The following is a 15,280-nucleotide window of genomic DNA, read 5'->3' as shown; positions in this document are numbered from 1 at the left end:
TTGCATTTTATTTCCTGGCACTCACTTTAGCGATGAGGTGATCTTTGTTTATATGCATTATGAGAACGATCCTTTCCCATGGATGTTTAAGAGTGTGTTTATTTTGTGTAATAACTTCAGTGCTGTGAGTTCAACCAAGCTGACTACCTTGTGCAATGCTGTTGAGAGCGCATGTTACACGTGGCTTTGTTTTGTTTTTGTTTTAATCATGAATAAAGAAAAGACGTAAAATAAATTCAGATTATCTTCTCCACTAATTTTTCAAAAACGCATGAACATAGTTGATACTCAGAGCCAGAAGAGCCAAAGGTTATGAACACAGCCTGTGGTGCCAGTAAGAGCTGGTTCACATCTTGGCTCTGTCACCTGCTACATGTGTCAACACACGCTGGCTACCAAGCTCTTCTAAGCCTCAGTTCCTTGTCTATAAAATGGAGATACTAAGAGTCGGTGCTGCACAGAATTTGTCCTGATAAACAAATGCAGGCAAAACAATTAACAAAATACCAGGCGTGCATAATGCCTGGATAAACATTAGTTATAACGATGATTATTACTTTTTTATTTAAAAATAATGACACAGCATGCACACCCTTTCATTTGGGTTAGTAGTGAACAAAAAAAAAAAAAGTGTTTGCTGAGAAAATGTAAAGAGAAATGTAAAGCAGTTCACAAAGGAATGGTTACAGAAAATAGACCCTTTAGCAATGTAAATCTTTTCACCTGTAATAGGAAATGAAAAAGCTCAATTCTGAAATGTGTCTCTTTGAAGACCCTTCAGATAGTTCCAGTTGTAAAATTTGTATAAGAGAATGAAAGCATAGCCTATTCTACTCATTTTAACAAATGCTCTTTTCCTTTGAAGTTGTACATTTGAAAGTCTTCATACCAAGAAACATGTTATGATTAAGCAGGAGCAATTACCACCTATTTAATTTGACCTATTATAGTGCAATGAGAACATTTTATAACAAATCTCTGGTGTCAATTAAAAATTAAGATCAATCTTAGTTAGTTAAAAGAAATAATAAACTTTGTATCCAGTGTTTTTAGGGGGAAAAGAGAAAAAAATAGATGTGAAAATTTCACTGCACATGTATTAGAGTTTTGACTAGAAGCTTATACTTCTAAATCATTGCAAAGACATTCAGGTAATCGCTACACAAAGTTTTATAATTGCAAGGGACTATTAAAATGTATAAATCTTTTCTGCAAATATTTACTTGTAACTGTAAAAAATTAATGGCTTGGGAGCTGAATTTGAAGAATAGTAAATGTATCTCCAATTAATCTTGGTACCAGAAATAAAGTAAACTCCGAAAGAAACATAGCATAGTCTCTTTTTGCCCAATAAGTACACAAGGGGACCCGCAGCTTTAACCCTAAAATGGACCAAGCTTTATTAAACTGGAGCTTTTTGCTTAATTTTTCTAACGAGGTCTTGGAATTCCTAATGGCAGTGCCAAACTTCAGAAAAAGAATCTTCTACATCTCATGATAGGTTCTCTAGGAATGCAACTGATAGTCCTAGACATAAGTCTATAACTCAGGTGTTATCTTCTTTTTAAAAATAAAAATCATAGACATATAATTCCATGTTCTAACACAAAGGGCCCCGTCTTCTGATAGTCTCACAGAGTAATAGGCCTTCTGACCCCTTCCTCTAGCTCTTCCTTTACCACAACTTCTCATTGAAAAAAGAAAAAAAATGAAGTTTCCAACTTGCTTCTTAAACTAACAGAAACTACCAGGGCTCTATTTTTCTAAGTATTTACTCTGTATCTCAAAGGAATAGACTCAAGTAAAAAATACACATGGAAAACACACAACATCCACATTTGGAAGATGCCACTTGCAGCTGGGATCTCAGAGGAAAACTTTACTTGTACACTATTTAAAATTCAGAACTTTTGCTGGTTGTATTTTGAAGCAGCTCGCAGATAAAATAGACACTAGTCTGCCACATATAAAACTGTATTTTTTAACATTATCTAGTAAATGGCAACTGATCTTGTTTCAGTTGGAGAAACCAAGGCATAAAAGTTTGAGTGACTAACGAGAGAAGTGAAAGCAAGCTTTATTTCTTCGTGGTCCCCTTAATGGGTGACTCTAGGCTCCCCTTTCACATTAATAAGTAAGGCAATAGTAAGTCAACCCAATATAAATTAAAAATTACCCTTTCGTTCTAAAATTCACTTCTTTTCTTATGTGAACAGGGTACTGTCCAATAATGTAAGAATTAATTGCTAACTTCCCATGTCTAATAAAAGAATTAGAAAGATGAATAAGATAAATTGAGTTGAATGGAAAGTAATTGATGATGTATAGTTAAGACATTTAAAATCACTCAGGAGTGTGAAGATATAGAAAACCAACCTAACCTAAATGTAGCGTGTGACTAATGTCATAAGCTGATGCAGAATTCACCAGAAACAGCGTTGTTCATTACTTTTTTGAAAAAAAAAATGACATTTTTCTTAAATTTTGTATGATCCTAAACAATTAATTAGATTATGGATCTTTTAAAATGAAAATTGAGACTTGTGACAGGGGCACCTGGGTGGCTCGGTCCTCTTGATTTCGGCTCATGGTCATGATCTCAATCGTGGGGATCCAGCCGCCTGTCAGCCTTGACACTCAGTGGGGGGTCTGCTTGAGATTCTCTCTCTCCCTGCCTCTGCCCCACCCGTCCCCCATGCATGGGGTGCACTCTCTCTCAAAAATTTTTTTTAAATGGAGATCTGTGAAATGTCCCACAAATGTTCATTGCATTATGCCTACAACTTAATATGCACTTATATAATTCATATAGGAACATGTAACACAATACATGATGTATAAGAAAAGATAATGATTCAATTTCATTATGATTATTGGTGTCAATTTCTGGTAAAAGCAGTCTAAGAATATTTTTTAAGATTTAATTTAAATTCTAGTTAATTAACATACAGTATTTATTTGTTTCAGGTGTAACAATACAGTGATTCACTTCCATACGTCACCTAGTGCTCATCGCAACAAGTGCCCTCCTTAACCCCCATCCCTTATTTCACCCATCCCCCACCCACCTCCCTACTGGTAACCAGCAGTGTGTTCTCTATAGTTGAGTCTGTTTCTTGGTTGGCCTGTCTTTCACTCTCTTTTTTTTCCCTTTGCTTGTTTGTTTTATTTCTAAAATTCCACATGTGGTATCTGTCTTTCTCTGACTGATTTCCCTTAGCATAATATTCTCTAGCTCTATGCATGTTGTTGCAAATAGCAAGATTTCAGTCTTTTTTTTTTTTTTTTTGGCTGAGTAGTATTCCATTGTGTATATATACCACATCTTCTTTATCCGTTCACCAAGCTACGGCCCTTGGGCTTTTTCCAGAATTCAGCTATTGCAGTTTAAACATTTGAGAAATTCAATGCCAATGCATTTCTGTTGTGATGAGCACTGGATGATGTATGGAATTGTTGAATCACTACATTGTACACCTGAAACTGATATAACACTGTATATCAACTATCCTGGAATTAAAATCAAATGGATAAAAAACAAAGTAAAGGCACTTGAGTGAAAGTTAAGGATGGATTTTAACATGAAAAGTATGCATGTGCAATATTGCATTTCTCATATCAGTGTTGTATTCCATAAAAATAGCTAGATCATGTTTCAAATGTAAATATTTCACACAAGTATGTTGACATAATTCTATTTTCGCCTATGAATATTAATATATATGGTATTTGTTTAAAGATGTTTATTTAAATTCAGCTGCAACAAACATAATTCTTGGTCAAAAGTATCAAGCAATGAATTTCACATATTATACAGAAGATAACCCAGGCTGCAAAATTATAAACACCGTGTGAATCTAACAAGATAAGCTTGCTTGAAAATTTTAAATTAGATTAAATGAGCTTGAAAGATACGGACTAAACGTTAACATATGGAATATAAGATTTCCAAATGTTAATTTTGTTAACTTTCTTGTAGTAACCACACACACACATACTACATTTATGTCTATTTCTAGAAGTAAACTAGTAAACTATAAGATATATATGAGTAGAACAAGGAGGACATCTTGAGGTCATTCTAGAAATGTACATTTTATCCTTAGAGGCCACACACAATTTATGATTTAAAAAGTAGGTCCTGTAAACTAACTTAATATGTTCTGTATAAAATGTATTTTTTCTTCAAAAAAAAGGGCAAGGTTTCTCAAAAGCATTTAAATTCACTTAAAAGCAACCCCTTTCTCTCTTTCTGTTGCTGTCTCTGTCTCTCACACACACACAGACACACACACCCAAAGACTACAAAGAAGTTATTTTTTTGCTAAGTGATAGGTAAAATTTTAAAATATGCATAAAACTGTACAAAGTTTTTAGCAAAATTGTCTTAAATATGTTTCTACAGTAGTAAAATAGAAGCTTCTCACATATTGGTCCAATGTACTGCATTAATCCACTGTATATCTATTTTGTCCTCCTACTCCTAAAAAAACAGAAATAACACCTAATACAATGCTTGAGTCCTGTATATGTCTTTTCCTATGCATTTTGAGTTAAACCTGGACTCGCAGGACCATTGGCAGAATGTTCTGGCTCCTCAGGGCTACTTGTGACTTTAGTACCTTCATCTTCTTTGTTTCCTTCATTGGTCTTATCAGGAGCACCAGGAGAACTAACACAATTAGCATCCTGCTTTGCTTTGTCCACCAATTCGTTAGCAAATTCAACTTTATCATCTTGATTGTTGCTTTTCTTTATTTGTCCATTCTGGGCAGGATAGGTGTTAGCAATGACATCATAGAGGAATTGGTATTGCTCCTGGTAAAAAGAAAGAAGCAAGAAAGCGTATGTAATTATGATAAAGAAAGTGTATGTGATGATTTTTTATGTCAAGTGAAAAGCAGCAAGAACTAGTCGTTGACTTGAAAGTCTTGGATAACAGGAACTACTCTATGTTGTTATCAAAAGAGCATTTTAAATGGCTTAGTCCCCTTACAGTTCTAAAGGCCTTACTGTGGGGTAGTCCTCAAAGTTTGCTGTGGAGCAACATCAAGCATGTTCATACCCCTCACGCACCACCACGTGGTGTCTCCTTTCCATGGCCCATGAGGCCACTTTTTGTGCTTATCTTCTTGGTTAAGGCCAATGCATCCTTCATCTAAGTATCGTAGCAGAAGTCACTTGCTTCTGGAAGCCAATCTGGGTAGCCACAGATTAAATTTGGTGCTGTCATTCAGGCTCCTCGCATAATCTCTCTGTCATTTCGATTACTACATTGTTTAGTAAATCTTTGCCTTTTCCTCACACTAAACAGTGAGTCTCTTAATGGCAAATGCACATAACAGGCACTCAGTGCACTTTTAAAATCAATTATATGCCAGCTCAAGGTCCTGCCCGATTACATGCTGCAGAGATCTGAGTGACTGGTTAGGTTGATATGGTGACTAGTTATGCCTTTCCAGACTACCCTCTACAGATGATCCATGTTAGCTTGACTACAAAAATGCCACGCTCATTATCCTCTGTATCCACACCTGTTTGCAGTGTGGCTTTGCAGACCCTTTCAAGGAGAGGTGGAGCCAACTTTCCCATTCCTTGAATCTGAGCTGGCCTTGTGACTTGTTTAGATAAGGAAAATGCAGAGGAAGGCAGGTTGGGCCAGTTCCAAGCCTGTACCTCAAGAATTCTCACACACCGCTGCCTACTTCTTGGAACTCGGTTGCCTTTATATGAATATACCTAGGCCAGTCTTCTGGAGAAGGAAAGACCTGGTGTCTACCCACCTCCGTTGCCGGAGCTAAAAGCTAGCAGCCACCATCTGTTGGTAGTAGGGATCATTTTGGACAAGCCAAACCCTAGCAGACACATCAGCCGCCGCAAAACTATGAGCAAGCCTGGTCCAAACTGGCTGAAGTTGATATTGGCAGAATTATTCAGTTGCTCCAATAGACTATTGAACTATAATAATTTATTTTCTGTCCCTAATTCTGGGGTGGTTTGTTACATAGCAATACACATTAATACAGGAGTGAAGATGGAGGAAATTAGGGAATTCATGGACGTTTGAAGAAACGTTCTCCGTGGATTGCCACAACAAGTTGCTGGCAGGCTCTAATTAGTTCTTTTATTTATATTAATAATGACTTCATGTGACTTATGTAGAAAAGGAAGATAGAAAAGAAGACTAGAAAGGTGGATGGAAGGGAAGAAAAAGAAGTAGAGGACTGGAGAAGAGGAAGAGGAAGGAAAGAGAGAAGAAGCCATCAAAATAAGAATGCAAAACACTTCAAAAGCAACTGTGAGGTCTACTTACAAACGTGGGAACCATTCCTGGTCTAGCTCTGCGGAGAGATTTTACTACTTGAAAAACATCTATTACTTCTTCTGTTTCTGCGCTTTCCAAGAGATTTAACAAAGCACAAAATAGTCCTGTTTGCTGAGATCCATCTCTATAAAAGGAAGAAAAGTTTTAAAAGGAAAAAAATCCTACATTTTATGGAGAAAGTCATATGAGAATAAAAACTGAAAGAGATGGAATGCATTCTTCACTTCGTGTTCTCTTAAGAGCAACACATTTCTGCTAAAAGCATTATTTGGACAAACTTTTTCAGTTTGAGACTATAATAATCCTATAGTTTTAAAAAAAATACTTGTCTCAGGCTTTAAAAATATTTTGTTTTCTTCTGTTTAGTACCTTATGGGTTATAATGCATTTTAATTTACATCTGGAGTTGTAAGGAAGTTGCTAGGACAAGTGCCAGAATGCCAATTTGACAGATGAGGACGTCAAGATTTAGGGAAGATAAAGACATGCCTAGAAATCAATAAAACCAGAAATACTAGACCCAATATTTTGTATATTGCTAGATCGCCTGCTTTTTCTCCTTTCTTCTGCCTCTCTCATGTGTTTTCACAAATGTCCAGATTTCTGCGTCAATAGAAAAATGATACGTAGTAGAATTATTCATTAAAAAGAGGACAATTCAATGATTTACTTAACTGTAGGTAAGTACGTTATAATAAAGATTCAATGTAGAGAATATGTTATTAGCAGGATTTTATTTATGGCACGTAAATTTAGTTAAAGGACATAAAATAGGCTTTCAGCCATATCCTAGGAAACACATATAGTTTTAAAGCTTAACCTTGCCTTCTTTAGCTTTCTTTCTGCATAAATTTTCACCTTTGAAAATGCTGATAAAGGCTGAAAAATAGTGTATCTCTAAGGACTTGATAATAGTGTATGCAATTCTAATAATAGTAATAATAATAACAAAGCTTTCTCAAAAATTCTAAAAGCATCTTGCTAAATTTACATTTCTCATTTTACTTTATATTTTTCATTTTGCACTTACTTTAATATGTTTTATGTAAACATTTTATATTATGCATCCGTCTTTCAATATCTCTTATTTAAGGTAGATATGTAGGCATCTCTCACAGAGGAAAGTTAAGAGCCTACAGAGCAGAAACTAATAAGGTCAAAAATTATACGTATTATTAAAGTCTTTTGGGTGAATACATAACTTAAGAAATGTTTACCGAAGGAAAGCATTCATTCCTCTGGATTCTGTTAGTACCTAACAGAGTGGATCAATGCACATAAGCATAAATAAAATGTGGGATCCATCCATCTGTTCACGCATCCTACCATTCATTCATTAATTCACCCAGGACACATGACATTCCAGATTCAATGTTAGGCACTGGGAGTCAAACATGAGGTGACGCTGGCATTAAGAAACTTATAAACTAACACTAAAACTGTAGCATAATCACCGCTCTCATATTTCTATATAGTTAAGCTGTGGGAGTGAAACAGAGAGAGTGACGCCACAGGAGGCTTTCACTGTGGTCATGCATTTTATAGGTCAGGATAAAGAGAATTTAACAGGAAGTGTAAACCATGAAGTCAAGCATTGTGATGATTTTTAGAGAATATCTTATCAAATCCCACCCACCTGCAGTGAATGAGGAGAGGCACATTCTTGTGATGCTTATTCCCTTCAGTGGAATTCTTGGGAGATTTTTCTTTGAGAGCCTGAATCATAGAGATTAGTTCTTTGGGTTCTGCAGGAAGCTCATCCACATTCCAGTTATTATATTGGTACTGGTACACAGTCCGAGAATCTTTCCTCTAAAACCAGAAAAGAAGGGAATGTGAATTCAAGTCAGGTTCAGTCCATTTAATAATTTGATAGTCACACTTTGGCCACAATTACTTTCTTTTAACTCCTCTTAAAGTTTGATTCTGAAAACAGGTGGATTTTCCTTTGCTTTTAGAGAGTAATTTACATTTGTTTCTCTAGAAGATCAATTCCCAGATCAAAAATAGGTATTCCTGAAATGATTTACATACCTTGGAATGTCTCAGTTCAAATACACGGAGGGTATAAGCTGAAGATTTGTTGGTCTCTTTCATATCAACTTGTACATCTCCATATGTTTGCTTTCCTTCTCCCCAGTACTGAGCACAGGCTTCCTAAGAAAGAATAAGATTCAAGATTCAACAACTTCCACACAAGTGTTCTGTTTGCTTTTAAGGTATACAGTGCACCTCTTACTGTCTCTGTCTCTCTCCCCTCTCTCTTTCCCTCTATTTTATTAAGTGGAAATGACTAACTGTCTTCTAAAATGGAAAGCTGGCCATAAAACTCTAAATCTACCTTACGTATGTGGGGCGTCCACTCCACAGTACCTGGTGTTTCCTTGTGCAAATCAAGGGAACTGAGGAATAACCAAAGTGGCCAGGACACCACAGAGATGGCTCTGTCACCACTGGTGTAGGTCTTTGAGATTTGATTCTTCCTTCCATACCCTTATTTTCACCTCTTTGAGATTTATAGATTGAGCTGGTGTTGATCGTGACCACTGCAATCACAAGTGTCACTGCCCCTCCAGTGGTCCTTGAGAAAGCATCTTTGGGAGTTTTGTCTCTGTACCTTGAGGACCATCACCCTGAGCAGCTTTATATGAGTTGACTGTGTACCTAAGTAAAGGGTCAGACTGAAGAGCAAGTGAATTACAAAAATGTGTTCTCTCTCTGCAAATGGTCCTACACCAACTACAGTCTCACAACCGCTGACAGCAACAAGTGTTCCTGCCTAAACCAGCATTTGGTACCTGGCTTTCACAATTTAGATGAAAGAAAAGATCACTAGGATTCCATGCCGGAAATCTGAACATGTTATTTCTTTTTTAAAAAGGAAAAAGAGGGATCCCTGGGTGGCGCAGCGGTTTAGCGCCTGCCTTTGGCCCAGGGCGCGATCCTGGAGACCCGGGATCGAGTCACACGTCGGGCTCCCGGTGCATGGAGCCTGCTTCTCCCTCTGCCTATGTCTCTGCCTCTCTCTCTCTCTCTGTGACTATCATAAATAAAAAAATAAAATAAAATTTAAATAAAAAGGAAAAAGAAAAAAAAAGAAAAGAAAAGAAAAGAGAAAGAAAACCTAAAATAAAACAGGTCCTATGTTCAGGGGTAGGGAATTAAAGAAAAGAAAGAAGGTGAAGGCATGTTTATGAGAGTATTCATTAAATAGGATTTAACATATGCCACATAATGTGCCACAACTATGGAGCGTCTACTACCAATGAGATTTTGATAACTCAAGGTATTAAGGAAAAGATCAAATACACAGCTCAGACATTAAGCAGATCAAATGAGATCTTAGGTTCACCTCCAACTTCATAATTATAAATATTATATGAACATAAAGAAGGCATTTTGTAGATAAATTTTTCAGGAGTTCTATTTAGCTAGAAGAAAAGGATCAAAATGGGAATAGAGGACACATTTAGACATATGGAATGCCACTAAATTAAGTCTCAGTGATGAAAATGAAATGGTGTCAAGATTCAGTCAGGAAATCTGCTTCTCCAGAATAGAAATTATGGAAAACATTAAAAAAATGAAGAAAATGGAATGATATATGAGGGTCTGGTTATTGAAGATCTTAAATATCACACTGAGGAGTTTGGTTTTCATTTGAAGAAAATAGAAGGAAAATGTGTCTGTTGCTTGTTTGTAGCAAGCAGTGATGCTGGGCTTGCTGTGCACTAGACGATCCACAGACGGAGTGTAGGACCAGAGAAAGGAGGGCAGGAGAACCCAGACATGAGATGCCAACTGCCAACACTTGGATGGAAGATGGGAAGAATGAACAAAGGCAACTTTGTGACAGAAGGGTCAAAAATCCTAGGGTAGAGCAATCAAGCAAGTCATCCGAGAATAGAGAATGATATTTTATGACAGAAAGACAAAAAAAAAAAAAATATTCTTAAAGACACAAACCTGGTCTCCATCCTTCAGCTGTGTCAGCATAACAATGACTTTGACTTTTCTTTGGAATATCATCTGCCAAAAGTCACCAATGGTCTCTTTTAGGGGTCCCTGAGCAGCAATCATCACTTCAGGTTTCCAGTAACTCTTTAAAAAGAGAGGGAGAAAAAGATTCTTTTACTCTCGCTCACTGATGAGAGAGCAATGGATTCTTAAAATAACCATTTGAAAATATCGTCACTTAATTTGATATCAATGTTGTTACATAAAAACCCTAAGATCCTTAGGCCCAAGAAACAGTATGATGTCTATATTTATTTAATTAATATCTTATTTCATTAATGATAATACTTAGCTAATAATATGAAGTCAAGTTTAGAACATCTTAACAAAACAAGTTTTTTTTTCCAAAAAGAACTAAAAAAAGTAAATGTGGTTGTAAAAAAAATACATAATTATTTGATCCTCATCATGTATCTAGTTGATGTCTACACAGTCTTATGATAACTTTATTTATTTATTTATTTATTTATTTGTTTTGATAACTTAGATATAAACTAATATTCTATAAGTGTGTTTTAGAAAAATTTGGAAAATAAATCCAACTTGGTATATATGCAAAAAGTATTTTTCCTTGTTAGAATTCTATTTACTAAAAAAAGAAAAAAGGTTATGTGACACAGACTCATCTAATAATTTAGATAATCTGAATGAAATTTTTTAGCTATGCAAATATGCAAATTCTTACTTGCCTACAATTTGTGTATCTGAGTAAGTATAAACATTTTCAAATACTTGTATTTTCTCAAATTGTATTATTTTTCAAATTCGTATGAAGAGTCCTATTGGTCCATCAATTGTAACTAATAAGCATTGTCTTATTTCATATCAACACATTAAGTTTTAATATCTTTAAGTCTTTCAGTAAGTTAAAATATAGTATTAAAAATTGAGGGACACCTGAGTGGCTCAGTGGTTGAGTATCTACCTTCAGCTCAGGTCATGATCCCAGGTCCTGGGATCGAGTCCCACATCGGGCTCCCTGTGAGGAGCCTGCCTCTCCCTCTGCCTCTGTCTCTGCCTCTCTCTCTTTCTGTGTCTCTCATGAATAAATAAATTAAAATAAAATTGAAACTTTTGTATCAATCAATATATAGTTATGGCCAAGCTCATCATTCTTTTAGAAAATCACTTAATGAATGGCCATAAAAATATAGATTTTTTTTACAATGTATTTCAAAATACATTTTTTAAAGGGTTAGATCTTGGGCTTTGGAAATTTAAGTACCTACCATAACAAAAGACGCATTGATGTATCTACTTGTTTCCTCTGAGTCACTGTCATCATCAGAAGATTCATCTGAATCATGCTCACTCTCTTTGCTCATCTCCAGTTCATGTTTTAGTGGCACTCTGTTAAAGTCATCTATGTAAGATAAATTAGTAGTAAGTCTTTCTTTAAAAAAATTCAAATCTCTGCTTGATTGTCATGTGAAATTAAAGAAGTGACAGATTGCATTATGCAAATGTACTGATGTACATGAAATGAGACCCTACATAAAATTCAGTTCATATTGATAAACAAATTATAAAAAAGAAATCTAAGAAAAAGAAGCTTTCAAAAAAGTTCCTAGAAAAAAAATGGGATAAAACACCATGTTAAACAACAAATAGATATCATAATATTCCATATGATCACTCAATCTTTGACACACCTACTTTCATTTTCCATGAAATATCATCATTCTGTTAGATATGTTTAAAAATACATATATAAAATTTTAAAAATACATAGCTTAGGTAAAAAATCTAATTTCTCTATTATATCCCACTAACAGCAAATTAACAACCTTAGTTAAAACGGTATCTCAGTTGATTTATTATTTGATCAAAAAAATTATTTAGTCCATAATTTCTCACTGTTTTTCTATTTCTTTAGTCTATAATATCCTGATCAAGTGATCTGATTAGCTACATCACCATCAATTCCAGATTTTGAACGCATATTTATAAGGACTTCAGAAATTAACTAGGTCAACCAATCTTTAATATGATGTATTTGGTTGTCTAGTTGATTAGCGTGGGTTATATTTTCTCCATGCTAATTTTAGTTTATGCAAATGAATAAAATTAAAGTTGTACCAGATATAGTCCTGTAATATTCTTAGGTAACAGAATTCAAGTATTGAAATTGTACTTTTGTTGATCTACTAAACTTGATGATTAACAGTTTACAGGGTACTTTTTATCTACGGTTAATCTCCCAGATAGGAGGAAGGGATAAAAAGAAAACAGAAAGGAAAAAAAAGGAAGTAATGTTTGCTATTGGCAATTCCCCTGAAGCAAATACCTGAAATTAGCTAAAGATGAGAGAGAACTAGTAAAGAAGACTTGGCCTTTTTCCTCTCAGCTTCAGAGGTTATGTCTTTCTGACAGCCCATTTCTAAAATAACTGGTAGAAGGAAAATACTGGATTCAGTTTATCCTCCAAAGTCTATTGTAAAGGTTTGGGGTGCAAAGTGTTTGCTATAATTAAATTTAAATAGACAGTTATTTTTTACTGTCAACCCAATGTTGAAAACTTGCTTCAAAATCATTTGTGTGTGCACATCTTACATTAAACAAACCTGAAAAAGAGTTTAATTTTATCTGATACCAAAAAAAATAACATAAAATACTCTACATACATGGAATGATGTAAGAATTCCTGTTTTTGCTTTTATTTTGTTCTTGATTTCCAACATGCTGTGTCCTCCAGCTCCTATATGAAGGAAGTCTCTGAGAGTGAGAAAATAGAATGGAACACCATTGTTAAGATGTGAGTAGTGGTTTTGTTTATTACTGTGGCCAAAGATGTTCCCTAAAGAAAAGTATGTCATTAAGGTTTGTGAAATTTGTATGCATTCCTTATAGTTCATAATTTTTAAGTTTGCCTCTGAATTTTTCCTTTTATTTTTTTTCAGGCATTTAATATTTTTGAATTGGCAAGTTTGGACTCAATGCATCCAATTTTATAACAAAATAGGTTTCCTACTTAAGAGCTGCTGGAGAACAAAACAGTATGGTTTGTTCTTGTACAAGTTGAAGCACTGTACAGATGGTGATGATTATCCATATTGCAGCGGTACATCATTGTAAATGATGAGTAATAAACTCTCCAGATACAGAAGGCTTGTCTCATGCTTCCAATAATTGATACTTCATTGGTTTATGCCTTCCCTACTGCTTTCCCTCCCATTTACAGTAGCTAATCAGTCAGCAAGACTTCTCATTTCTGCTGGTGAGGTTCTCAGATCCTCTGGCTTTTCCCTCTACTTGGTACGTCCCACGTTCATTTCTCACTTGACAACATCAACAGTTTCTTAACTGGCCTCTTGATCTTCAATCTCACCTGCTCTAATCCTAACTCTGGGAAACAAACTAAGGGTGGTGGAAGGGGAGGTGGGCGGGGGGTGGGGGTGACTGTACAGGCACTGAGGTGGACACTTGACGGGATGAGCCTTGGGTGTTATTCTATATGTTGGCAAATTGAACACAATAAAAAATAAATTTCTAAAAATAAAAAAAAAAACAAAAACAAAAAACAAACAGAGTCCCACAGAGGCTCCTCAGCAGTCTTTACGGGTGCATTCTTGATGGTCAGGCCAGCCTCACCCTTTGATGGTCCCCTTCCACCTCAGCCACACGACCTCCTCAACTCTGGGAAGAGGCTGAGTTGTCCGTTCACTCCGTGTGTCCTGTGCCCACCCTTTTCCCTTATTGTCGCTCTGCTAACATCTACTTGCCTTTGAGCTATCAGCGTGAATGTCATTTCCTCTGGACGATCTCTCTGCCTACAGCCCTGTCTTCCCATTGGTCCTTAAATAAATATTTGTCATGCGGATGAATAATCTAAACCAAAAGACTGCATCATATATAGTTTAGTAGGATTTTATACACGCACAAACATACGTGCATATGGATGTATGTGTGGTCTATATATGTATCTTTTAACATGGTGCGCTCTTTCAAACTAATCATGGCATCCTGTTTCAAACCCCATGCATTGCTGTGTCACCGAGTGAATGAAGACCTCATCATGGAATACCAGGCCACTTGAACTCACCCCAATGAACTGCATGAAGGCTGACTGCCTTGGAAGGCATCACACTTTTTGCTTGTCAAAATGGTCACCCAGTGGCCCCTGTCCTCCCACCAATACCCAGTATTATAGATAAAGCCAAAGGCTTACCTTCATTTAAGACACAAATGGTTTTTCACACCTCAGTCCCTGCAACAAGTCTCAGCCCCAATGCATTGTATTTGCTAGAGCTCTATTACTGAATAATTACCTAGATGGTCCTCCTCAAATGCAACTCAGTCTCTTACATCTCACCAGTCTCTGGTACTCAGGGTCTGTCAGCAGCAAACTGCTATCCATCTTAATGCTTATCTCCCAACAGGTCCCTTCACCTATTATTTCTTGGGGGAGGGGGAGGAGGAAGAGGAAGAGGAAGGGTGGGAATGGGGGCCTGCACACCAGGTAAAACCTGAGTGTCCCTTGGGAGCACCACCAAAAATGCAACAGTAGCTCTTTTTAAAAAACACTGAATTCCCCACTTATATCCCATATATATCACATCCAATGTGCTGTTTCTACATGTAAACCGTTTCTATTCATTTCTCCTTCAAAAAGCCCAACTGCTTTGATTTTTCCCAACATCATGCCACATTCCTTTGGCTTTTCTTAGAGGCTTCGGGTACGGATTACTGGATCACTCCACTTCACTTAGTTTTAGATTTGCCTAATTTGTCTCCCCAGATCTGTCTGTCATCATTCTTGGTTACTTCAACATTGACAAGGATGATCTATGCAACATTCTGGTCCATTCTTAGCTTCTTTACCTCTTATCATCACCTTTCCCTCCACTCTTCTGCCATTCATGTTTCTCCATCTAGCTTTGTAAGAATCATTTCAAACATTCATTTAAAAATTACAATTTCAACCATCTGATTATTGAA

At 36.1% G+C, this 15,280-nt stretch overlaps 1 protein-coding gene across 5 annotated transcripts in view; it reads right to left on the bottom strand.

Moving 5' to 3' along the window:
* Nucleotides 1–3,728: 3,728 nt before the first annotated feature.
* The window catches only part of PTPRC (protein tyrosine phosphatase receptor type C), a 126,553-nt gene continuing 115,001 nt past the window's right edge, over nucleotides 3,729–15,280 (bottom strand). For all 5 annotated transcript variants that reach the window (XM_072831315.1, XM_072831316.1, XM_072831318.1 and 2 more), the window contains 7 exons: nucleotides 12,967–13,057; nucleotides 11,572–11,705; nucleotides 10,292–10,426; nucleotides 8,360–8,482; nucleotides 7,962–8,137; nucleotides 6,314–6,449; nucleotides 3,729–4,818 (listed from right to left, as the gene is read on the bottom strand). In XM_072831315.1, the coding sequence (XP_072687416.1) occupies nucleotides 4,540–4,818; nucleotides 6,314–6,449; nucleotides 7,962–8,137; nucleotides 8,360–8,482; nucleotides 10,292–10,426; nucleotides 11,572–11,705; nucleotides 12,967–13,057 (1,074 nt within the window). In that variant the 3' untranslated portion in view covers nucleotides 3,729–4,539. The remainder of the gene's footprint in view (nucleotides 4,819–6,313; nucleotides 6,450–7,961; nucleotides 8,138–8,359; nucleotides 8,483–10,291; nucleotides 10,427–11,571; nucleotides 11,706–12,966; nucleotides 13,058–15,280) is intronic.

Source organism: Canis lupus, chromosome 6 (genome assembly GCF_048164855.1).
Source record: "Canis lupus baileyi chromosome 6, mCanLup2.hap1, whole genome shotgun sequence".
Classification (NCBI taxonomy): domain Eukaryota; kingdom Metazoa; phylum Chordata; class Mammalia; order Carnivora; family Canidae; genus Canis; species Canis lupus.
Note: the sequence above shows the minus strand (reverse complement) of the source record. Positions and strands in the feature narration are given on the sequence as shown.